Source organism: Biomphalaria glabrata, chromosome 8 (genome assembly GCF_947242115.1).
Source record: "Biomphalaria glabrata chromosome 8, xgBioGlab47.1, whole genome shotgun sequence".
NCBI classification, from domain to species: Eukaryota; Metazoa; Mollusca; class Gastropoda; family Planorbidae; genus Biomphalaria; species Biomphalaria glabrata.
Window position 1 is genome coordinate 22,669,045 of NC_074718.1, and position 27,809 is coordinate 22,696,853.

A 27,809-nucleotide genomic window follows, 5' to 3' on the forward strand; every position below is an offset into this window, starting at 1 on the left:
TTTTCATATCTTTAATTTCTTTAAATATTTTTTTGTTTTACTTACAATGGCGGTGTTGTCATAGCCCACACTTGCCAGTCGTCCATCATGATGAGGGCTCCAGCAAAGATCTGTTGTTCTTTGTAAATGACCTTCAACCTGACAAAACACCTGTGTGATCTCCTCTACAACAGAATCTTGTTTTCTCAAATTATCTAGTGATTAAAAACAATTTTTGTTTGCCAATTTTTAGATAGAATGTGTCTGCAATTGTAAATAAACTGTTTATAGTGCATTGATGCTACATACTGATTTGATACTATTTGATATAATTAAAATTAGTATTACTGTTTGCTCTACAACTAAAAAGAATTAGAAGAGTGCTAATCTAAACACTGTTATTTTTATTAGTTTTGTTTTAAAACATAAGCAACATTTTATGTTTGGTAAAGCAAAGCGAGAATGTCAACAAGGTATTACCAAAATATTTAGACAGATCGACAACAGAAATTGTGGTTCCATTTCCAGCAAAGGCGACCCAGTTTTTACACTGAGACCCTCCAGGTGACTCTCCAGTTGTCTCTGGATGCCAGCGGATGCAGTTGATGATCTTAGAGTGTGTGGTTATTTTACACAGCTGTTGTAGACTTGGGAAGTTGTACACTGCCACACAGCTAGAGTAAAAATGTATGTGATGTTATAGGTGAGTAATATTTACTTGCATTATACATATGTAATATATATAATATATATACTATCCGGATATGACCCACAGCCTATTTATTTATTTTTTATCTATAACTAGCCGGACATTACCCGCAGCCTGCGGGCCTTAGTTTGTGTTTACTAATCTAGTGGATTGAATTTAGATGTATGTTAGCTAATGATCCTTTCAAGTTTTTCTCTTTCGCTACGAAAATAAAAGTAGTTTTGCGAAAATGGGTTTACCCGAAAGTTGATACATTCATATCTATTAAAAACGAAAGAAGCGATAGATGATTAGGATATAAAGTACAATTAAAACGGATTTACCCGATTTGTTAAATGAATGGGATTATAAAGTAAGTCAGGACGTCTAAATTCGCAGATATATGGAACGAATTTATGTAAAAATGCTTTTGAAACACAAAATTGAAGGTTAATTTTATTACGTAATGAAATCAATAGACTATCTTTTATATTTTCATGTGTCAAAGTAAAAAACTATCTGCGCAAAGTGTAGTTCTTAAAATTAGATCTAGATCTAGATCCTTTCAATCTTTTATCATGTAAATATGGCCTAGAATGCCCTAGATCGATGAAGTTATAATGCTTTCATAGAGTTGGTCAACTTTTTTTTTTTGAGGTCTTAAGTTTGTTATAGGGCTACAATACATAACTACGGTCTAAGTTAGTACCCAAGGAACATTTATGCCAAGTTTTATTAAGATTGGTCAAACGGTTTTGATTTCTATTCATAACATACTAACATACATACATACATACATACGCCTTACTTTCTACTTTACAATATAGATTATATTTTCCTTGTTGAACATTTATATTCAAAAGAGAAGAACAAAATTGCTTTTATTGTATATTATTTCATCTACAAAAAAAATATAACTTCAACTTTAATTTGCTATATAAACATTGTATAATAAATATTTCAATCTGAAAATTGCTTTATTATTATTATTGAATCAGAATGGTTTATAGCTATGCCCAAGTCAATCAATATCATCATTTTTACACTTATGTAAAAGTAAATGTCAAACTGTACCCAGTATCATAGCCAACAGCAAAGCCAGTGTTATCTTTACGCCAAGACAATTCACTACTAGACAGTCTCTCAGTCTGCAGGGTGTGGAATGAAAAGAAAAGCAAAATACAAAAATTACATCTATGGAAGTAAAAAAGGATAATTAGTTTCAATCAAGCACTAAATAAAGTTTACAAATGTGATGGTAATATCAAAGTTTCAAGGAAAAAATTTTAATGAAGGGAGAAGAAGAAAAAAAAGCTGGCAAAAAATTTGTAACCAAGTCAAATTAAAATGGATTGTATGGGTTGATCTTTTGTTGGCTTGCTTGTCTGCAGTTTCAACTGCAATGTGTTTTGGAATTAAAATAAATGTACACAGAGATGCCTACATGCCAAAATGGAAATGTGTATTCCCACACCTGGAAATGTGCAAATGTGTATTTTCCTAAATATAAAGAAATAAACTCAAGAGAGACTTAAAATCATTCAAGCACGTAATATACTCGAAATGCAGCAATCCTAAAGTTAACACAGCATAAAGATATATAAGAAATTTTGTACATTTGTCAAAATATTTACACTTATGATTTTTGTCATAGACTTTTCTAGAATATGTTAGGAATGATGCCGTTCTTGTCACTCTGCAATGATTTTATGATTATAATGCCTCTAGTGTATTCCACATTTCATAATAGCGGCAACAGAAACTTCATTTTAAAAAAATTGACATTTTTGTTACAAGTGAAATTAGACTTAAACCAGATGTTTGCTTAGCTGGATCAGTGACATCTAATTCTATAAAAGTAGTTTTTTTATAGCAATTTCTTTAGAAGGTATCCAGACACTGGAAATATTTTATCACATTTTGAAAAAATTCAGTATTTTGTTTTTCAGACCATTCCTTGCAGAGTTAGCAATGAAGCTTTTTGGCATCCTCTACTATCACTAATATGAAACATTATAAGGATTTTTTTCAGGCAGATAATCCTAATTAATCATTGGATTTGTTTCTAATATAAAAGCTGGGCTTTTGAGTCGGATAAATAGCTGTTGTAAGTTAAAGTTATTTATTCTAGTTCCTGATGCTAGAAGTTGTTTTATAAAACAAACAGATGTTTAGAAGGAGGGCACAAGGAATCAAGAATTTAATAATTTTTGTCAGCACAATTAAAGCCTTGCTTTTGCAAACACACTCAGCCTTGAATGCCCCTGATTTCATTCTTTGAATTTGGGCCCTCATAAGTAATGGAACCTAGCTAGTCACTAGTGACTATAACAGTAGCTTTCAATCTGCCACAGAAGATAAATTCTGCAAGTCAGGGAACATCAGTACGATTCCCTTTATCAAGCTATGAGAGAGATGAAGCTCAACCAATATTTCTTCCATTAAAACCTCTGTCCTTCTCACTTTCATCTCAAAACAACTCTCTCCTGAATTTGGTGGTTTACAAAAAATCGAATCTAGATCTAGCATAGATCTAGGGATAGATGTAGGCAGCTTCATATAGTTAAATGGTTTTTAATATGCATAGGCCTATTTCAAGGTATTTTAAACAATCCCAGGGCATTGTAGGCTCTATGGTGAATGTGAAAGACTAGATTTAGACTTACACAAAGTTAGAACAGCAAACTTTGCCCATTTTTTTATTTTAGATTCCAAAAAAGATGAGAAAGGAGATCAATAAATCTCTTGATAAGTGTGACGATACGAAACTTGCATGCAAAAGTTCATTTGAGTTTTTCCCAGCAAATCGTGGGAAACTTTTATTTTTAACTTAAAACAATTATTCACTTGTCCACCCATAACTAAATTCTTATAGAATTTATCTCCCCTCGCACTGTTTCTCAAGGAATAAATCTCGATGTAAAACATTAACTAGCTTCTCTAGGGCTAACTTTTAATTTTTTAGCGCTGTACAGATGACCAGCACACAATAGCCGCGGCACCAGCGCTATACGCAGCGGCCTAATAAGCCCCCCCCCCCCCACGCAGGATACGCACCACTCTAAGAATAGCATTGCACTCGGGCTGGACAGATACATATTCGCTAGTGTCCCTACTCTCACGGTAGGCAACGAATATTGACTATAAATCTGACCTGACGCCTGACATCTCCGGTACATAGATACATGTGAGAAAATCACCTAGATTTCTTCCCCAAAATAAAATGCCCCAACTATATATAAAGAAGGACCCAAGCATTCTAAGTTAGGCCCGCTAGAATTCATACAGTCTCCCCTGTTAAGAAGTTTATTTTGTGAGGTTTCATTAGGGGTCAAACGGGTGAGTGTAAACATTTTACTATACTTATTTTATCTTATAGGAATGTGTGAGTACACATTAGTACACAACCACGTTCCCTGTCATTACATCATGACTTTATTATGCATGTACATTGTACTATTTTATGTCGATGCTATATCTTCATATAGTATTACTAATGTCGCTATGGTTGTCTACATTTGAAACCATAATTATTGTGTTTGATTTGTTATGTTTCATCCATTCCTGTATCTTAGTGATTGATGTAAACAATAACCTTTCGTGAATATAAGTACTGTCTAAGAACTTAGATCACAGTGCTCTAAACTTACAGAGCGCATGGGAAAGTAATTATTTCACATTCCTATTATATATCCCTCATACATATTATTTTGTCTCACGCCCTTGTGAACTTATAGTTCCTTGGATGAAAATAATTTTGATCAATTAAATCAAACCCTTATTACTGTAGCCCTGTCCCTAGTATTTTATGTTCATCTTATCCTTTAGTAAATACAATGCCAATGCTCATTCCCCATTTTACTATAACTGATTACTTATCGTCGTAATCAAATTCAATGGATGAATCTTGACTAATATCATCCTACATTGTATGATAACCCATTTACTGTGGTTATCTTACTTGTATTTTGTTTGTTATTGAGTTATACGCATGCTTTAAGACTTTATAACTAATTGTCTTAAATGCCCTACTGGGATTGATACCAATGCCTGCATCTGAATGATTGCAAGGCATTTGGGAATCCCTGAACAATGCCTTTAGGAAGTTCCTAATTATCTGTCTTATCCCCAGCCTGGTTGCTACACACGATAGCTACCCTCGATTGCTGTACCTGATTGAGGCTTCAGTAACTGTATGCTGTAACGGTCATATCTCCACCCAAAGCTGTAACCGGAGCAGACCACACCAGATACCCCCCCCCCCATTACATACCTGTTAGCAAGAAGGCATTGCCTACTGTCCTTGGCCTTAAAATATTGCCCAGTGTCCACAGTGCCTTATACTGCCCAGTATCATCTGCCCAGTACCCGGCCCAAACTGTCCACTGCCCAATAGCTATTGCCTGATGCCGACTGATTAGAGCAACCTTCGCTGCAGAAGATAAACTGGTGTTGAGTTAGCACGGCTCTCTACGAGCTAGAGATCACAGCTGAGAGATCTTTCTACTACAAACTTAGTCTGCAGCACCAACCCCCTCTACTGCTAAACAGGCAGCGACCTCACCCTAGAGCCAGCTTGCCTACAGCATAGAGAATATCCCGAGCCGACGTCCTAAGACAGAGCCAGATGACTCATCCTTCTGAGTGCCAGTCCTTCGACCGCCAGAAGACGACCCACGGGCTAGCAGCTAAGAATATAAGTAGTCAAGGCATAGGAACACTCTTCTCTTCCAATCACTCATCAATTAGCAATCCATGATGAGCAGTTATGTTAGATATTAGCACCTTCATATAATTTCTTGATTATAATTTTATTTGATCATTTATCTTTTGTAAACTTTCATTTATTAAATTATATTTATTTATAAACTTATAATATTGGTCTGTTCTTACTGTCAGTTGCGGTGTGCCTGTCCAAAATCTTGTATATGTGAGCGGGATAAAATAATAAAATTTCCCCTAGACTTAAATAAACAAGCCAAATATTAACTAATTAAACATCTCGTCACAATAAGATGGCAGAAATTGCTGCTTTTGAGTAGAACTAGATTTAGTTACAGATATCTAGAGCCTTGAGCTACTAGACCTAGTCAGTTCTCAAAATCTATAATTAGATGTAGGTCTTTGATCTAGATTAGTTCTAGTTGCATGACACATAGGACATAATCATCTTCTTTTTTGAAGTAACGTCTGTATTATATAAGATAAGATAGTTCTAAATCTAAGTCTAGAGCACACCTGGTCACAAGTAGATCTATATCTACTATCTACACTAGAATTATCTATACAGATCTAGATTTTAAATCAAGATTTACGTAAATTCAATCATAGGTGCCATACATCGTAAAATATCATTAGTTCTAGATCCAATCTAGATGAAAAGAACTAATCAATCAATTAACTCCCAATCAGGTTCAAGACTTCATATAAACTGATACATTGAAAGAATTTTCGATTCATTTAGATCAGTAAGAGCTAGTAAACATTTAAATCTTCGGGCGTCAGAAAAAAAAAGCAATACTATCTCGAGGTAGATCTAGATCTAATAAGAATAGTCCGTTTCCAGGCATTGATCTATATATATGATTAGCAAAAACTACTAGTCTTTTTTTTTTTGCTTTTGTGGGAGAAATGCGTATTTTCAGATGATAAACAGTACTCGCGTATTTTCGTGTCCATTTGCGTACAAAATACGCAAGATGCATTCTTGTAGGCAACTCTGTGTACATGACAGCAAACAAAATAAAGAAAAAGAGTCTTGGTCTAATATTGGATTTTTTACAGTGAGAGCCATCAAATTAGTATTGTGATGTAAGAACTTGACTACAAGGACCAAACACTAACCTCAGTCTTGTTCAGAGCCATTATGGAGTTTAAAAAATTGATGGCAGGTTTTTTGGACTCGCCTATGAAATGCTGTAGGATTGTACCATCTCCAACAGAGTACACTTGATAGCTGCTGTCAGTGGCTTAGGAAGAAAAAGAAAACATAAATAATGCTTTGCCAAAATTTGTTTATGTAACATATAACATATAACTGGTAACATATAACAATATATATAAGGGTGGTCACACCTAGCCCAGGCATAACCATTGTCTGCCTTTGGTCAATATAGATTTTCTTTTCACCATCTACATTTGTCCGCTGTCTTTGTAAGTGACCTCCAGCTGTCTCATTCTGAAGCCACCTGCAACCAGGTTCTCTCTTCAATGTCAGTCAACTCTTTCTCTCCTAATTAACGATACTACCGTTGATTTGACCTCATTAAATTAAGTTAATTTTTGGTTTTGTAAACTTGTATTTGTGTTGTATAAAAATAGCATGAATTCTCCTATAATTCCTATACCAAAAGTAACATTTTCTGACAACAAATAAAAATGTTATTGAAGTTTAATCATAACAGGGGAGAATGTACAAATGTAATGAAAAACAGTTCTGTCAAAACGTGGAAAACAATTACAGAGATAAAGAGTTAAAGCAAGTTGGTGCCTAAGCTGGTTTTTAAAGCATTTAGTGGGCACCTCTATTATGTCGACCACCTTTCAGCTCACAAAAAAAAAGACTGCTTTTGGCATATATTTGTTCTCAGTACGGGATACATGCCCTGCCCAGCATAACTGTTGGACCTTAAGAAGTCCCTCTATACTGTCCATACAGGCGTTCGCAAGGATATTACTGCTTGTCGAGTGGTCTTGGCTACCGTATGTCCATGATACATGTACGGTAATAGTTAAATCTTGTATATATATATTTTTGGTCTACAAATATTTTTTAAGTTCCTATACACACACACACACACACATATACATATATATATATATATATATATATATATATATATATATATATATATATATATTATATATATATATATATATATATATATATATATATATATATATATATATATATATATATATATATAAGAACCTAAAAAACATTTCCTTCAGCCAGTTAGTTACCTGCTTCCATTTTCAAAGGTGGTGCCCAACAAACAACATAGACAGTTTTATTATGACTAGTTGCTGAGACTGTTGGTGCTCTAAAAGAGAAAAACATTTGGATAAGTTTCACACAAGAATACTTTCATTTGAATAAGAGCACAATTATAGGGCTGTCAAAAATAAATAGTAAAAAAAAAATATCATACTGTAAACTGAAGGAGCTTATAAAATATAAAAAGCAACACTAATAAATAGTAAGTGTATGTATACATTAGTGTAAAGCATTGATCAAATTTTGATATTTTAAACACGAGGATCCTATTTTAAACAAGGTTACTAAGACAGTTTGTGTGGAAACAAACTCAATATCGGCCCCTGAAGTGGTCCACCCAGGCAGGTAAAAAGGCAGGTATCAATATTTTCAGAAAGAACACAGAATTAATTCTATCAAAGACAAATGACAGAGAAGAATGGAGAAAGAATGTTAACAGATCTCATGTGGTGCCCCAGCGGTCCAGCAGACCAAAGGACAGGTGAAAGTGAATGTGAAGTTAAATGCCAACCTGGCCTAACTGATGTCTTATAATGAATATCTAATTGATTCTTATTCAAATCCTCAAAAAAAGAAAAAAAAAAACATTTCTGTAAAAAAATAAAAAATTCCTTTAGTTCAGTTGTGTATGTATGTTTTGTAGCACTGTGGTTCACATGATAATATGAAAGCCTACTTATTAATTATTGTTTTAAATTATGTCTAACTTATATGTATGCTAAATAGATTCTTTTTTCTCTAAAAAAAAAAGTAAACATTATTTTTGGGTAAATGTAGTGATTAATAGGACAGAACTTACATAACGTAGCAATACAAATGTCTAAAAAAAAAATTTTTAACAAAAAGAAAGTCTAAAACCATTTGCATAAATTTGTTCAAAATATGGTAAATAGTAATCTCCCCTACTAAAGAGCCTCCCTTGTTTGTAAAGTTCTATTAATAGTGAATAGTTGTAAAAGTGGTTATTTTTATGAAAAAACTGCTTGCATAAATGATTTAAAAAATTAGATTTTTCGCTTTCAGAAAAGAAAAAAGTAGCCGTTGCATCAAAACTTTGAATGGACTAAAATATTATGATGTTGGATTTTCACTATCTTTTCTAGTTTACGAGATCTAAACGGGACAGATGGACAGACGGACAGACATTTCACACAAAACTAATAGCGTCTTTTCCCCATTTGGGGGCCGCTAAAAATAGGGTCTTAATGTTGTTGCTTTTTTTTTTTTTGTAGTTTGTGGCTTGACTAGGAAGACCTTTGTATTATGTGTGGAAAAGATTATGTTTTTTGAAAGACAAAATGAGAGAGAATTCCCTAAATTGTAAGATGTACAATCATAGAAGAAGCCATAGGATGTGTTAAAAGTGTCCAAATTAAAAACAACAAAGTAAAAAAAATACTTTTTTAAAAACAAAGCTTATATAAAGTGCATCTATTACTTTGGATCAGTCATGTAATTAAATTAGTAATAAGCCTCAAATGACAAAATATAAAGGGGACTAATTCAGCTTATGTTGCCACTTCAGTTAAGTACTATTTCTTTCCATTGGAAAAGGGAATAATTATTTCTTTTGTTTGAAATAACAAAGTAATTTATTACGAATAGTTAATTAACTAATTGCTTAATTTTTTTTTATTGATTCTTGTGTTGTCAGGTAAAAGAAATAATTGTGTAAAATTTCAGCTTGATTAGAGATTGGGGGTCAGAGAAATAACGAGTACAAACTTTTGGCCAGACAAACAAGCAGACAGACAGATAGAGTTGGTATAAGCTTTGTAAAAAAAAACTTGAACTTCAATGACTAGAGTAGTAATGGCTATGTTTAAAATTTTAGAATAAACGCAGACAAGTAGGGAATATCAATACCGTTTATGTGCTGATGATAAGGTGTTGCTACCTAATACATAATTCTTGGGTTTCAGAGATATAGTGGTCTGTCTTTACAGAGATGTAGCTGCAACATGTTTTGACTTGCAAAGAACTAGCCAGACAGCACTATTCTAACTTCCCTGATTATGAAAAATTTAAAATAGTAACAGAGCATTGTTGGAATCAAGGTGGAAGAATGTGAAAATCACAGCAATTTATTTGTGAAGTAAAAAGAAATACATAGAAGGATATGACTTATTCAGTGATTCTGCTAAAAAACTCCAAGGTGATCTATGAGCAGGTTATTCTCAACTATCTTGACATTGAAACTAAGCAAATTTAACTTTTGTCATTCTACTTCCAATTGCAATTCAAATGACCTTGATCATAGCCTCATAAGGCTGGCAGCAGATGGCATCTGAAAGAGACAACTGGAGAGCTATCATGAAGGTCATGGGACACACATTTGACCCCCCCCCCCCCCCCAAAAAAAAAAAGAGCCCTTGCCAAAAACAGGTGCAGACAATGAAAACATAAGTAGACACACACACACTAAGCAGACAACTGTATGGTCTGCATTAGATGTGGCAAAATGTGCAGGTCAGAACTGGGTTTGTGCTATCATATATAATACTGCACTCATCCTTAATCTTTGGAATTGAAGACAATGCATTATGATTTTGTACTTCCTATTCCAATGGACATACTGTCTATACAACAGCTTGAACAAAGATTGGCTGAAAAAGTTCAAAAGAAACTGTAGGCTGAAGGGGAGACATATCTGCTTATATAGATACATTTTAAATATTTACTTTCTAAAACTGTTCTACTTACTTGAAATTTAGGGTGTTGCAAACTCCAACTCTGCCTTGGTCAGTGCCAAATGCCAAGAGTCCTTCCTTCTTTGGATGCCATGCAAGCTAAGGAAATACAATCCAAAGTTTTAAATAGATTATATTATTTATATACATTATATTATAGTAAGAACAAAAAACTATGTCCTTTAAAAATTGAAAAAAAAAAACGTGCTTATCATATTGTGAAAAATTACCGCTGTGATCTTCACTCTATTTGCAAAATATAAACTTGAAAAATCTAAAGGGTTTGATTTGTTGCCCTGATTCCAAATCCTCACTGCACTATCCCCAGCTGCTATAGCTACAAAACCTGTTTAAAAAAAATATTTAAGAAATGTTTATTGAATAAGTTGATTAATAGTTAAAAACAGGAGTGTAGATGAGAGGCCAGACCCATTTAATTTAGAATTGAGAATAAATCAGTATATTTATAAGAAATCTTTATTTAGCACTGTTACCCACGGCCCGCGGGTCTCAATATGCGTGTTACTGATATAGTACTGTTATAAACCTGGTGGTGGCACAGATGGGGGTAGTGGTGTGAGTGTAGTCAGCTGACGCAAATCGCCCCAGGCCAGCGCTAGACGAGCGGTCAACCGTGATGAGTTACGACGATCGGCCGAGACGAGTGTCAACAAGAGGGTTCGGGAAGAATCGCCGTCATGAACAGAGCTCATTAGCGTCACGAGAGTTGTAGTCATCTTACCACCTAGAAACGTCGAACGGCGTTCTGTCCGGTTCTAGAAGGCCAGTAGGGACCCTATATAAAGAGCGGAGGTGTCGCAGTCAAGACGGTTCAGAGCCCGGTTCACTACAGTCCGGTCGACTACAGCACAGTTCAGCGGTGTGGTTCTGTACGGAGCATTACGGCGGTTCAGTGCGGAGTACTGTCAAGTACAGTTGAGACGAACAGCGTCTTGATCTTGGTCTGTGATCGAGTCCGACACAACGAGCCCAAGTGTGTGAAGTCAGTCCCGAACTGTTGAACCCAGTGCAAGCCCGGAACGAGACGGAGAGGCCAGTGCAAGACTTGATACGGCGGAATGGTGTTATCGGAGAGATATTTGTTATTGCAGAGCTATTTGTACTGTTCTACGTGCTGCCCATTGTACAGTATTGGCTGTTATTTTATGGACATTAAACCTTTACGTTATTTTGGAGCCCTGACTTGTCAAGTTCTTTAAGTTGGTGGTGTATGGTGCATTTTGCAGAGAGCCTGGATAGTGAGATTCGTAACAGTACGTTAAAATAGTTTGTGGGAAGCATGGTTGAGAGGCTCGACACCCGACTCGAGTTGAGCTGTGTTTACTGAGCACCTAAAGGCAGCATGGAAACAAATGTGAATGGACCATAGCACTCTGAGCATTCTATACGCATTAAAGAAGCACTATATAAAAGTTATAATAAAAATTTCATATAATAAAACAAAATAATAATGTTATAAGTAAAGCAAATGCGTGAGTGTAAAAATGGTATGACTAGTGCTATTAAAATAGCTAATCGACCTTAATCCGTTTTTGTTACAAAAAGATTTGCTTGCATATATATAGAGATCTAGATCTAGAGTCTAATATAGTTTTTGACCTAGATTAAAGTTAGATTCATTTGTTTAAATTAAGTAAAAGCATCTACTTTCACTAAACATTCTTGATCTATCAGTTTAAGGTTGAATTTAAGGTTCAATAAGCTTATTATTTATGTTAGTATATTTGATATCACCCTTTTAAAGCATCATTTGCCTGTCCAATCACAGAATGTTTTCACTGCGCATGTAAGGTTTGCGCGACACATGAATGAAAATATTAAAATGTCTGTCAACACGGCATTGCAGCTATAGCGAAGGAATGTATGAAAAATGCTTTAGAAAAACAAATTTGAATGTTAATTTGATTAAAATATTAAATGAAAGATCTATAATTAGTATGCTCATGTGTTAAAAAATAAAACTATCTTTGCGAAGAGAAGTTCTATCATCTTTGAGTTGAATTAGAGTTTTAGACCTAGGAATAGAGAGATGTGTAAAATTTTGCGTAATGTCTAATGAAAGAATGTTCGTCAGGAATTCTATGTATTCGAATTTATGTAAAAATGTTTTTAAAACACAAATTTGAATCTTAATTTGATTAAATAATAAAATCAATAGACTATATGTTGTATTTAAATGTGTCAAAGTAAAAAACTATCTGCACAAAGTATAGTTCTTAAAATTAGATCTAGATCCTTTCGATCTTTTCATGTAAATATAGTAAACATAGCCTAGATCGATGAAGTTATAATGCTTTCATAGAGTTAGTCAACATTTTTTTTTAGGGTCTTAAGTTTGTTTTAGGGCTACAATACTGTCACGTATCATCAATAGTGCTAGATGTTACAATCAAACTTGATGTCAAGATGTCACGTTGAAGCACAAACAATGATCGTAATTGCCGAGGATTCAGAAATCATCAGTTGATAAGAAGATCATCTAGAAGTTACTGGTTGACAAGAAGATCTAAGTATTTTATTATATATTCAATGGAGAAACTTCTCTTTGTCTAAAACAAATACTTTAATTCAAAACTTGGAAAAGCTATTCACAAATAATTACAATGGTTAAATGTACTTGAATAGAATCAATGATCTACACAATAATATAATTGAGTTCTAACACTAGACACTCGTACATGTTATCTCTAACACGTTCCACACAAGACTGGCGTCAATCTAGAATCTTCCCGGGCTCTAGAGTGTAATCACGTGACTAACATCTCTACACTGCAAGGCCAACCAATAAATGCAGCTCAAAGTACAATAAATAATATTTCTAACCAAACACATTCACTCCAAAACATACGTTTGTTGCGTGATGGAAATTCCCGAGCTAACAAGTTCTGGCTGGTAACCTTGGGCGGCTAAATATAGATACAGTGTACGTGACAAATACATACACTACAGATTAAGTTAGTACCCAAGGAACATTTCTGCCAAGTTTTATCAAAATTGGTCAAACGGTTTTGATTTCTATTCAGCACATACATACATACGCCTTATTTTCTACTTTATAATATAGATAATTATATCAATACTTTGTTAAACAATGAAAATTACAAAATTAAAAAGCAATGTTCAGGATCTTTAAGCCATATCCAAAAAAAAATTTACTTATTAAAATATTTAAAACTATTTTCCTTTTTTCTATCAAAATCATAAATTATATTTTGTAAACACTTTACTTTTACTAGGAACAAGTGACTAAAGACTTGTGACTAAAAGTGCATCTAATAAATATCTGGGCTATGTTCTAACACATAATACACACACATTAATAACTTTTTTTCAAAGAGTCCACCAATGGCCCAGAAAGAGTCTGAAATAGCAAAGTTTTCAATAAGCTCTTAATAATGTTTGAAAACAATCTCCAGGGTCTGAAAATGTTGCCTCATTCAAGTCTCTAGTTGATCAGATAATATAAAGCAATACACAATAAAAATCCAATGTTTTGGAACATCCAGTTGGTCACAGAAACTAACTTAATTTTTCACACTTTGAAAATAAAATAAAATTCTATTTGACTTTAAAAAAAAATAAACAAAAAACATTTAAGTTAATTTACCTGGATCTACTGGTGATCCTCTGATACAGTAAACATGGCCACCAAACGAACTTATTGAACACAGTAACTCGCGTTGTTTTAAACTCCACACAGAAATCTGAAAATTTCCATTTATAATCCACAACTTTAGTGAGATCAAAAAATTGTTACACCCACTAAATACTTTTTGATCTAGCAGTCAAAGGTCAATAAATATTCTCAACAATACATATTTATCAGTATTAAAATTGTGCATAAACACATATAAAAAAAATCTATTTGTAACAAATTTAAATATATGCACTTATTACATTTTATCTCTATGCTAGCTGATAACCATTTTACTCCATGGTTTAAATAGTGGATATTTATGTTTATTTTGCCCAGAACACTCTTAAAGCCCTCATAAAATGGCCTGCATTACAAAGCTCCCCCACCGCTAACACAAATTTTATAGCCCTCAAATTCTATGTCCTTTTTTTTTGTCTTTCATCAAGACCAATTGTTATAGTAGCCCTGAACACTGACAAGCGATGTCATAACCTGTGGGCAGTTTAGACCAATAGCTTGTTGCCACGTAACATATCGTGTGCACATAAATTTTATTTTATTTTAAACCTGCATTGCATAAAAACAAAAAACAAATATCTTACTCATTCTGTGACCTTTTATTAACTGTAACAATTTTAAATGCTTAAATAAGAGGTAAGTGTGATTTATGAAAATTACTAATTCTTACCATTCTGTCCAAAGAAAATGTACACAACTTATCTCCTCCCACAGCAGCTATATTGAATATAAATCTATTTTTGCCTGTTGGACGTACAGTAAAATGTTCCATTTCCTGATCATTCTTCTGACATACATTCAGTAAAAACAGTTCTCCAAATGACCTAGAGAAAGAATAAATAGCTTATGAAAAAAAAAAAGGTTATAAAAAGATGAGAATAGATTTTTTTTTTTACAATTGTCCAAAATACATTTTATGGCTAGTAGCATTTGCTTATTGCAAAATTTGAAGATTCGATAAGGAGATGGTGTAAGCAAAAATAATCCTACAATTTTTAAACTGACCCTAACATTGAACTTATGTGTGTCACACAAGATATGTGCACCAAGATACCTGTGTGTAGTCGCTGAATGAACTCTTTATGTTGTCTGTTGTATTTATGTGTATGTTTCTGTTGTGTTGTCTTTATATGAGAAACGAGTCCTTGTAATCACAACAAATTTCCGTAAGGATCAATAAAGCAGTCTTAGTCTTAGTCTTAATAAGAGCTGTTTACCCTGAAGATGTGCACAGAATATACTGGGGCATTGACTTGTGCCATAAGATATCTAACCATTGCCTTTTGCCCATCAAATCCTGAGGGTCTTGACGTGAGGTTGCTGCCTGTGGGAGTTTCTTAAACCAAATCTCTTTTCCATTGGTTGAGCTCCAAATTTTAACAATTTTTCTACTAGCTGCTGCTATAAGAACTCCATCATCATCTAAACATGAAAAAGACAGTGATAACATAACACATTGTATCTAAACATTCAATAATTCAACTTTTAATGGGAAAATGTGAAACACGAAACTGAGTGTTAAAATTTTATTGTTAACACAAGATGTAATGTTAACTAAACTTTATGCATTGAACTCTACTATAATGAATTTGCAATTTTTATTTATGATCATATAAACAAAACAGGACCCTAACTAAAATATTTATAAAATTATTTTATCTTTTTAATGTCAAATGTTTCGAATATTTCTTTTCATTGTATGGCAAATTTTACTAATACATTTGTTTTAAATCTTGAAATATCTTTAAATGGAAAGATTTTTTTTAATTATTGTTTTGACAGAGGGAGGGAGGATATGGGTGCTGGAGATGTAAAGACAAAAGCACAGTACAATGGCAAATAATAAAATAATGCATAGCACAACCATTTTAAATTACAATTAAATTTATTTTTGCACTATTAATTAACATTCTTTTTTTTTTATTACATTTCTATCCCAAGACCTGTGAAAAGACCTATATTTCAAAAGAGATTTTTTAAAAATTGAAACAATAAGTTTTTGTTTATATATATATATGTTTGGTTCAATACTGTATTATTAGTAAAACTAACACTACATTGCTCATTTAAGTGCAATTAGATTTGAAAGGTGAAACAGTAATGAGATAAAAAAAAATTCACCATCTGAAAATAATATGTTTTGTAAGTATTATCATTTTCAAAAAAAAATTTTAACATACCATCACCACTGCCACGCAGAACATTTTCTCCTCGCAAAGGACACCAGCTGATTGAAGTGATCTCACCTTCCTGACCTCTCAGTTTTTGTAAGACGATAGGTTCATTAGCGCTGAGATCCACAATCAACACTGTTCCCATACGATATCTGTGATATGAAAACAAAAAAAAATTATTATTGGATCTATAGTTATTTAATACAAACACCAGTACATTGATCAAAGTATATTAAAAAGTTGAAATCAATTAAAACAAAATTCTCAAGATTTTAATGTACAATGACCAGTCCCCTAGCCTACAATAATGAATAAAAATAATCAGTGCTACTTTTAAGTCCAGAATCAACCATAATTTTTCTCTCTATATAAAAAGGTTTCAATTTTTACATTGTGTTTAGTGAAAAACTGATTTTCCAATATCATTTACAGTTTAGTCTAGTGGCTTTGACATTAAACATGCTAGTGATGGACATTATCTTTTACTTTTTAGTTAAGTTGAAGTGCCTTAAATAACAAATAATTACCCAAGTGCTACTTGTGAAGCATGATGAGGTGATGCCTTTATGCTATACACATACTCCTTCTCAAACCGAAAACTTTGTACAGCATTTTTACTCAGCTTCCAAGTCAGCACAGTTCCTTTTTCACAGGCAGTAACAATCAAATCTGTATTACGTGGACACCATGTCATACAAGTGAGTTTTTCCTACAGAAATAGAACCATATATATATATATATTTATATAATAAGTTATTTATTTGGTGAATATATTTAGGTAATAAGTGTCTTTATTGTACAGTTGAACACCCTGCTAATTTTAGTTACATATATACAATTAAAATAATTAATACTTAGCAGTAATTACATTATTCCATCAAAAACAAAAACAAAACAAAAAATATATATATATTTAATAGTGTTACATGAACACCACTGTCAAAGACCTGTTCAAAGAACTCTAATGGGTACTTAACATTAGTTGGGGAAAAGTAAAGGTGGACGGTTGTTGTGCTGGGCATATGACACCCTCATTACCATGGGCCACAGAAACAGATGAACTTGACATCAACGGCTTTATAGATCGCAAGGTCTGGAAGGGGGATCTTTTTTTTTATTTTTATGAAATCCATGGGTTTCTATAAAAAGTGCTTTATTTTTTATTTAATGTTTTTTGTATATTTATGTATAGTGACCCACGACTCGAGTTTAGTAAATTAAAATGGCCAACAGGCCAAATGAAGTTTGGCATAAAATAATAAATAATTGAATTAGACATTACTACATGTACACATAAATTTTTCTATTACCTAATTTCTTAACATCAAACCGAACCAAACCCAAACTATACTTGTCAATGAGCCGAACCTGAGCTTAAATCTGATAGAACCGAACCCAAACTTTAAAAGTTGGGTTTGATTCCCATCTCTAATCAAAATATTAGTGAATAACAGTCATAAAAAGAACTGAGAGTCAGATACAGATAGGTTTAGAATTCATTCTTTAGACACACACAAAAAAAATGGTATAGTATTCATTAAAGTCTAAGACTATGTCATGGTCATGTTAGTCAGTTGTTAGGAACTGAGATACTAGACACTTGATCTCTAAATCTTAATTCAGACAGTCAATTTAGGGTCTTGTCTTCCATTCAGCAGACAGTGGCCTAAAGTGTGCAAATGTCTGGCTTTAATAGTTTAAATTGTTTACTTCTATCAATTGAATTCAGTTCTTCAACTTTTCTTGTTTAAACCCTTTAACCCACACATAATAACAGCAGAAAGATGAATTGTTTTCATGAGCAGGTGTTCCTACATTCAAAGCTGTTCAAAAGAAACTGTAGACTCTTTAATATCTATCTGTGATTTTTTTTTAACCATATTCATGGGTATAGTGCTCACATTCAACCAGATAAAAAATCAATGAAATGCCGACAAGAGTAAGAGAGGAGCTACTGAGTGAGAGCCATTTTTCTCACAGAGCAGGCCCACAATCAAAACAAAATGTTTTGCATTTAAAGTTTCCACATGAATGGTTTTAGCAAGTGGTGAGATTATAAATGTTAAGTTGTAAGTTTCATCTTAGAAATATGATCCTAAAACAGTACAAGTTTTACAGCCTATGATTTACCAACATGTTTTCAAAGTTTAATTTTATCTTTTTATTTTTAACTAGAGTATATACACTATAAATCTAGTACTAGTAGATAAATCTAACAGCCTGTTATCATCATACAAAGAATGAATGATACACAAGTTAGACCTAGACAATCATGTAATCTAGATCTAAATTGACTAAATTTAGATCTGAGATCTATAATTATAACTAAATACTTAACTCTAGATCTATATCTATCAAGTTATTAATTCTCTAAATTAGATATATATATATAGTGGGAAGCGTGGTCGAGAGGCTAAGTGCGCTTGAAGGCTTGTCTTGGCTACCTAGAAGGGGGCTCGAGGTTCGACACCCGACTCGGGCAGAGTTGCGTTTACTGAGCGCCTAAAGGCAGCACGGAAAACCAACTCCTAGATACCCCCTCCCCCCACTGGTCCACAAAGAGATTGGACCAAAGCGCTATATATATTTATTATTATGATTTACTTATTTACAAATATATCATGATCAATGATGTCTTACATCTCAAGATTGGTGCCCACCTAGTCTCTAAAAATAAACACTTTGAAGTAAGTTCACCCTGTGGTGATTACTGCTCAAACTTCAAGGCAGAAATTGAGGTAATTACCATAGCATTAAAGACAGTTGAAAACAAATTATATGAAGGAGTACAATCCTCATCAGATATATTGTCTTTACAATCTGCTCTGTAAGCAAGTAACAGCAGCAGCTCAACCAGCCCAAGAGAGTTGACAACAATAATCGTAATAATCCATCAAATTATGACAAAATTAAATATCAATATATATATATCACATTACAGTGGCTCCCTGGATACATTGGCCTCATGGGAAATAAAAAGACCAATAAATTATCAAAGGCTGGATCGTCTAGATGGAACAACCAGACCTGTTAACTATTTCACCTTAATTTTTAGAACAAAAGTTAGTCAACAATAAAAAAAAAAAAAAAGAACCAATAGGCAACAGGAAACACAGGCAGAGCCATGTACAAAGAAATGACCATGCCAAAGAAACTGGACAATATTAACTTCCTCCCCCGCAAAGAGCAATAAATAGATCTATCTTTCAACTAAGAAAAGAACAAGACAGCTAAAAGGTGGCTAGAAGAAGAAGAAGAAAGTCTAGATTCTAGATTTACAATGTAATCAAGATCTAGAAATAATATTATAGATCTAGATCTTTAGAGATCTATACTATATAATCTTCTATCTTTTCTTATCTTGTATATATGAGTGTTTCTCCAGTACTGGTATCAAAAAGTGTCACATTAGGCCAAAAATTAAAGTGGAAGTTTTTGGTTTCATTTTAAGTGTATTCACTTCTTCACCCATTGTACTTTAAGAATTTATCAATAGAAAATGAATTGGAATAAGTACATTTCCTCAGCAGTGCTAGCAAAAGGGGTACCCACTTTTGCATTTCAGATGAATCACTGGGACACCATTGATGATTAAAGTACAACTAACTGTTAATTTGTTTGCTTTTTTAGCATAATTTGAATGTTTCTACTGTATTAGGCAGCTAGATAGAGAAATTGAAGTTTTTGAGCACTTACGTTATGTCAATTTAAAAAATGGGACACAGTAGCACCTGTAACACTACTGGTAAGTTTTTTAAATTTGTAAGATTTTTTATAAGGAAATAGAATTTATATGCTATACTTGCATTATAGCTAAATATATATATATAGGCTATTATTTGCTGCAATATCTCAATGATAATTCAAGCATTTATTTTAACATAACTATTATATCACTAGATGTTGCAGGTGCTACAACGGGACACCAATATGATATATATATATATATATATATATATATAGTTTTTTTGTTAATACATGCTGAAATACAATTTTTTTAAGTATTTAAATACATTACCAATTATTGTTTTATTAGTGATTCACAAAATAGTTTTCTATAACCACAAATGAATGTACTAGGCCTTTGTGTGTGTGTTCAACAATCCTTTAAAAATATATTAAAGACATAACTGCTTCAAATATGATCTAATCATAGACTAAAAGGTGCAGCTTTCTGACTTTCAATGTACCAAGAACAAGATCCAAAACTAGATTTACATATAAATTGAAATATAAGAGTAGATTTAAATCTATACAAGACCTATATCTAGATCAAGACTTGTTTAGTGTCACATGAAGCACCACAAACAATGATAAAACAATCAGGTTTACATTAACTTAGATTAAAAAATAGTATTCTATGTATTCTAGATCAAACTTGATAATAATAAGCTTAATTCTTATTATAATTCAAAACTTTGGTGAGAAAAATACTTATTATCTAGATCTCTGAGGTTTTCTGGTATGATTCAACATGCAGTGTTTCGGGTGCTACAGTGAAAAAATGTGGGACACCATGTCTATATTAATGTCTCCTGTTAATTACTATATAATATGTAGCCTTTTCCCAAGAAAATGGAGCTAATTGTGTACTAAGAAGCAGTATCAGAGATACCATTAAGTAATTCCCATCACATTAATAACTTTGTTTAAAAAATATAATACATGTTCTTTTTGTCAAGCGCATTTGAGGTGCTTCACCTGGGACACCAAGACCTATTTTACTAAAATTATATAAATTTTTACAGTTTTAAAGAAAAATAACACTTGTGTAAATTAATCATTGATGCTTTTAGTAACAGAGACACAAATGGGAGCAGAATCCTTTACTTTGTTTACAATTGATAAAGGTTTAAAATTTCAAGTTTAGTGGGACACCATGTGATGCACGTGTGACGCATTTTTTACGGCGATATCTAAGTAATACCAAAGTAAATATAAAATAAAAATTATAGATAATGCCATAACATCATATTGTTAACCTATTTCAACAAAAATGTCTGTTCAATAATCCTTGCTTTTAGTAGAATATTACTTCAACCTAAACCAGGTGTTACATGTTACATCAAAAGATGCCATTTTGTGCACTATTTCACACATTTTCTACAATTTTAAAATTCCACTATAGATGCACCTTTCAAGCTCAAAATATCACAATTTATACAAACCATTTCTCAGTGCAATGAAAAGAAAATTATGACATTTAAATTTAATAAGAAGTTTTTGAGTTATAGACGTTTTAGTGTACCAATACCTATTTGTCACCAGTACTGGAGAAACACTCATATAAAAACAGACATTAATAAATCTTTACTTCAAAAAAGAAGATAATTACGTTTAATGCATTTCATGTATCAATCTAGTTCTAGTCATGCATGTTAATTGTATACTTAATCTTAAACTCTAATTCTAAGTGCTATGTCAATGCCTTTGGTTTTCCTTGCATAGGGCCATAGGCATAGGATGTAATCATCTGTTTTGAAGTAACGTCTGTATTGTAATTTATTTTACAAGATTATAAGAAAAGATGGTAATTCTGCAGGAGTTCAAGGGGCAGCCATCTTTGTTATTGTTTAGACTGTAATCTTGTATCTTGGGTTTTCTCTCCGATTTGGGTTTTTGTTTGTTTTTATTTTTGAAGCTAAATAATATAATATGCTAGATCTAGCTATACTGGTATCATCTAGAATCTAGTCCTAATAAGTCTACTAATTTAGTAATTAGACTCATAATCTAACTGTGAGTGTTAGAACTAGACTAATTACTAGACTCTATATTAATATGGCAAGGTTCTTAAAGGCAATAAAGGTCAATTAATTTTTGGTAATAAACTGTGCTGATATTTATTGTAGGCCTAGTTAAATTTAGATTCTCTATATCAGAATAATTCAGAATAGATATCTCCAGACAATATTTAACAATTAAAAAGAAGAGAAGACAGAACAATAAGAAACGTATTGTATTGACACCAAGTCAAAATTAAAAGAAAAAATTGCATTGCTTTGAAAACACAGAAGTAATGTTAATTCTTGGTATTTTTTAAGACACTATCTTGGGATTTCTTTGGAACATAAACAATAACAAAATAGTAACAAAGATGGCTGCCCCTTGAACTCCTGCAGAATTACCGAAAAGATTTTTATAAGATTCATTAGTAACTAGACGACTCTATATATATATGGTAGATTCTTATAACTGAACACCGACTTTTGGGAACTAGGTCAATTTTTTATTTTATTTTTTTATTTGGTGAAGGTTTAACTTACAAAAAAACTGAAAGCAGATTCTTATTCTGCAACTAAAGGACTATAAAAATAGCTGTGTTTCTTTGTATTACCACCCATAGTCAAGATTTTATTTTAAAATAAATTAGGTCACTTCATGCTCCTATTTTGAACGCAGTTTTTGGGCTTTCTCCTTTAGTTGAACAGTGAGCACCGGTGTTGAACACCACTATGTAATTGCTAATAAATTATATCGGTGTTACTTAAAAATTATTTAGATTGTAGTAAAAGAAGTAGATTCAATTTTGCAACTCTCTCTCTTTCTCTCTTTATATATATATATATATATATATATATATATATATATCGTGTATAGTTTATTTATTTAAATACCTATATAATCTATGTGTAGAAACAGACAGAAATAAATTTATATATATAGATTATAGAGCTATAAATTAATTATTTTAATTTAATAAACATGATATTTTCTACTAGGCTACTTGTATTTTCTCTCTTTGTCTTTCTTTTAACTCCCATCCAAGGACCCTCTTCTTGTTTTCATAATTTGGATGTTCGTTTTGTGACACCTTAACATCCCCTCCCTCCCATTGATGCTTATAATTCTTTTCATGACTCTCTCCCTTCCCTCCACTGCCTGTTGGATAGTTTGTGACACTATGGTATACTCGCTGAGTGTATACCTCTCCTTACCGCCAGCTTATCTTGCGTGATCACATATGCAGTGGGCATGGTCTCTGGCTTCAAATTAGCAGCCCACACTTTTTCTTTCATTCATAAGTTATATATTCTAGATATCTCTATCTAGGTCATGTTTATTCATTGAAAAAATCATAGATTTATTAATCCCAATAATATTTCTTAATACGACTTTGCTGTGTTCAAAAAGGAGAATGAGCTGAATTCATTATTATTTGTTTGGACACCCCCTTTTTTAATTTTATTTAACAGCTAACGGTATAAATATGATTGGAATGTCTTTCTAAAGATGTTTGGAAGCTTATTTTGATATGCCCATCAGCCTACGATCAAACAGGCTCATGATATAGCCTTCATCCCTTATATGGGTATGAATTGCCGGGGGAGGTTAAAACAACAGCTTAACATACATGGTTACCGAGAATCTAAATAACTGCCATCTGCTTTGGAAAAACGGAACAAAATTACCAGAACTTATCTAAAATTGGACATGCGCAGTCCCGAATCGTCGATTTTAGCTCCAAACATAAAAACAAATGAATTACAAACAAAAAAAAGCGACCCGTTTAGAAAGAAGAATTCGATGGGGTGTTCAAACTATAAGAGTAAGAGCATCCTCTAGTCTATATCTAGATTCTAGATCTATTTACTTTTGAACTTGAGACCCGTCCCCTGACAATTTCAATGAGTATCACTGAATGAAGAGTATGTTACTAGATGACTAGATCTAGATTCTATCATAATGATAATTAATCATGTATGATTGTATCAGTTTGAAGACAAGCTTACCTTGCATTCATTTTGACTTTGAATAGTGACAAGTGATCTTATATCCCATAATCTTATTGAGATTTCATCACATGAGCAGCACAACCATTGAGATGAATCTGGAGACAATGTAACGGCCGTAATTTTCTCGGAGTGTTCAGTATAGCAAGCTACAAATGATGGTACAACCGTACCCGCTGTAACCGCTGTACAATCGTTGCCGTTGTCCCCATTCAATTCATGGTCGGAATCGCTCGTTCGTTGAACGTCATAGACAAATACATTATTTCTCGCTCCAAATGCATAGAGACCTGAATCATTTCCACTGCTTACTGAAGACAAAAACCAATTTGGTGAGTTTGGTAGGACGATTTCTGGCATGATTTGACTTTCAGATCAATTCCAATGAATTCTATTGCAAATTGTTTAGCACACGACTAACTTCGTAGTTTTGTATTTTCCCACTGTGAAATTTAGTCCAATTTTTTAGTTTACTTGAGACTATGATTCCGTTTATTGTCTATTAGAACCGGACCCTTTGTAATAATAATATTAATATTTATGTATATTCTTTTTTATTTTAAATATATAACAAAATCGTGTAAATTTCTGAATTAAAACTTTAATAATTAGAATCTAGATCTTCTTAAAATACTTAGTTGGGTAAACTATTATAGTAACATTCAAATTTAAACTAATAACGAGATGTTATATTCATTTTATCGCTATTGGAGATGATTCAAACAAACGAATACATAGTTATAGACTCATCAAACTCCCAGACGGAACAGCTCGTTAAATTTTACTTTATTTTGATATTTTTAGCTAAACTACTTTCTGTAACGATTCTGCGCATGGTTCATTTTTCTATATTTCCAATATAGGGTTTTCTTTTCACATCAGATGATTAATTTTGACTCCAGGTTAAAGTTGACAGGTGTGGAATCGTTCATTATTTTTCACGTTCCAGGAGAACAGGGCATTGGTCAGGGCTTTTTTAAAAATAATGATGATCCGCCATCACCTGCACGACACACCTATTTTTTCGGTTTATAAATAGATGTGGGAAAACGTCATTTCATAGCCATCTACCAGGAATGTAATTGTATCGATTGGGAGGTGTTCACCCAGTTTTTTTTTTACCTTTTTAAAAATGAAACATATTAAGGGTCTATAGAAGTTATTTATTTGACCTGCACATTTAGTTTAATATTTACATAGGACATAGTGATTTAGATTATCGGACTTTAAATATGAGCTTGTGTACATAAATTTAAAAGCATTTAGAGAATAATTTTAGGCCTACATAGCCTATAATATATCATGGAATTTATGATTAGCCTACTAGACGTCGTGCAAAAGGAGGACGTGTCCTTCGTCCGGCAGATATCATAGACCCTATGATATCTATTGGTACAAATTACAAAATATATGTTGTTGTTGTTTTTAAAGAGTATGATTTAATTATATTTTAATCAATTAAATATTTGGCTATGTTTGTTTTTTAAGTTCTTGGTATTTGTTGGAATTATTAACTCTTTGCAGAATAATAGATATCTATACGAGTTAACAGTTTCTGTTAGTTCGCTTATGTCTCGACAGTTCTCAATAAGGATTTCCCAGTTAGTTTTCTCAATGCATCCTTGTAGTTTTTCTACAGCCTCTACAGACCACATCTTGACCGTTTTTATTACTCTCTTTGTAGTTTTAAGAGTAAGTTTGTAATTTGGTATAAGATGGTCTAGTCTACGGTGAGATTCTCCAAGTGGGAACAAACTTTTACATTTGTAATCCTGCTTAATGCATTTGTCGAGCGTTCTACCCTGCCTTGTAGGGAGGGAGATGTACTGACTATAGTTTGGCAGTGTGTTGTCAGTATTCAGGTTGCTGAAATCGATACGATACAAACTTGGTCTGTCTTAAATTATCGGAAATCTGCACTGGTTGGCTCGGCTAGATGTAGACATAGCTGCCCTCAGTGAGGTACGCTTGGCGAGCCAGGGGTCGCTGACTGAAAGGGGGCTGGCTACACCCTATAGGCCCTACTGGTCTGGAAGAGGCCCTGAGGAGCACAGGCAATCGGGGGTGGCTTTTATGGTAAAACATATCCCTGTTGGTCACTCAGACCGACTGATGTCGCTTAGACTACCGATATAGATGACTCTAGATAAGTCTAACTGCTCCAACTATCGAGGCATTACATTTCTGTCAGTAGCAGGAAAGATCTTTGCTCGAGTGTTGCTCGACCGACTAACCCACTCTTTAGTGGACGAGGTGTTGTCTGAGAGCCAATTGGCTTCAGAGCCGGTAGAGGTACATCTGACATGATATTTGTTCTGCGACAACTACAAGAAAAATGCAAAGATCAGAACCTAAACCTATACGCTGCCTTTGTGGACCTCACCAAGACTTTCGACACGGTCAGTTGCGATGGTTTGTGGGGGATGTTGGTTAGGCTGGGATGCCTTCCTACGTTCCTATCCATTCTCAAGCAGTTTCATGTGGGACAAAAAGGCCAGATAAGACACAATGGTGACCTGTCTTATCACTTCCCAATAGAAAATGGCGTGAAGCAGGGCTGTGTACTTGCTCCTACTCTATTCATTATCTTCTTTGGCGTAATGCTGGGTCAAATGAGACAACGATTGCACGAAGGCATCTACATCAGGTTTCGTTCGGACGGCAATGTGCTCAATCTCCGTCGTGTACTATATAAAAAACAAAGGAGATGGTCATAACGGAGCTTCTCTATGCCGATGATTACGCCCTGCTAGCTCACAATGAACATGATCTCCAGAACGCGGTCAACGAATGTGCATACGCTGCAGCCTCTTTCGGTTTATCTATAAACCTCGGGAGAACAGAAGTCATGTTCCAGAAGTCACCCAATAAAACCTAATTAGCCCCAAAGATCAACGTAAACGGACAGCCCCTTAACGTGGTAGACCACTTCACATATCTGGGTATTATAGTATGAAATGAGGCCTCACTTTCAAGGGAAATTGATAACCGTTCGGTCAGGGCCATTAGCGCTCTGGACGCCTTCGGGCGAGAGTTTGGCGGAATAAATCGCTCCGCCTGCCTACAAAAATCAATGTCTATCAGGCGGTGGTTCTCTCAACCCTTTTGTATGGATCTGAGACATGGACACTATACAGACAACTAAGACTATTTGAGCGCTTTCACCAAAGGTGCTTGCGCTCCATCATGGACATACGGTGGCTAGACCGCACTACAAACAGCGATGTCCTTGCGAACGCCGGTATGGGACTTCTTATGGTCCGACAGTTACGCTGGGCAGGGCACGTATCCCATATGGGGGACGAATGTATGCCAAAGGCAGTCTTTTTTGGAGCGCCCCACGGAAACGCTTCAAAGACCAGCTTAGACGCCAACTTGCCTTAGCTGACATAGAAGAGAGCCCCTGGTTGCATGCGGCCTCAGAACGAGACAGCTGGAGGTCACTCACAAAGGCAGCGGTATACACATTATAGACCAAAAGAAAATCCGCTGCCGAGGACAGACGCAGACGGCGAAAGGAAAATCTAAATCGATCACCTGCGGACAATGGTTATGCTTGCCCTGGATGTGGCAAAATATGTAGGTCACAGTTGAGGCTGAGCAGCCACGGGAAATGCTGCATTCCTCACTGATCTTCGGACTCGAAGATAAGCCTTATTATGCTTATTTTAATTATACAAAAGACTCCCGCTTCTGTAAAATCTGATGTAGGCTATTCACTGTGTTGAATACAATGCGATGTGTTTATAAAAATTGGTCAATAGGCATCTACAAGAATAATCGCGATTTACTAAAAAAAAAAATTTACTAATAACAAATCTGATTTTAGATTACAATTCAGTGAATAGTAGAAAAGTTATAAAAACAGTTAA

General features: G+C 33.7%; 1 protein-coding gene across 1 annotated transcript in view; it reads right to left on the minus strand.

Annotated features, from left to right (window-relative positions):
• Positions 1-24,397, minus strand: part of LOC106054549 (gem-associated protein 5-like) — a 199,569-nt gene extending 175,172 nt beyond the window's left edge. Inside the window, exons 1-13 of the mRNA XM_056038406.1 lie at positions 23,938-24,397; positions 16,732-16,913; positions 16,211-16,356; positions 15,248-15,452; positions 14,701-14,854; positions 13,983-14,079; positions 10,585-10,700; positions 10,368-10,453; positions 7,631-7,710; positions 6,512-6,636; positions 1,742-1,815; positions 460-653; positions 46-194 (exon numbers count right to left, since the gene is read on the minus strand). Coding sequence (XP_055894381.1) covers positions 46-194; positions 460-653; positions 1,742-1,815; positions 6,512-6,636; positions 7,631-7,710; positions 10,368-10,453; positions 10,585-10,700; positions 13,983-14,079; positions 14,701-14,854; positions 15,248-15,452; positions 16,211-16,356; positions 16,732-16,913; positions 23,938-24,297 — 1,968 coding nt within the window. The 5' untranslated portion in view covers positions 24,298-24,397. The remainder of the gene's footprint in view (positions 1-45; positions 195-459; positions 654-1,741; positions 1,816-6,511; positions 6,637-7,630; positions 7,711-10,367; positions 10,454-10,584; positions 10,701-13,982; positions 14,080-14,700; positions 14,855-15,247; positions 15,453-16,210; positions 16,357-16,731; positions 16,914-23,937) is intronic.
• Positions 24,398-27,809: the final 3,412 nt, after the last annotated feature.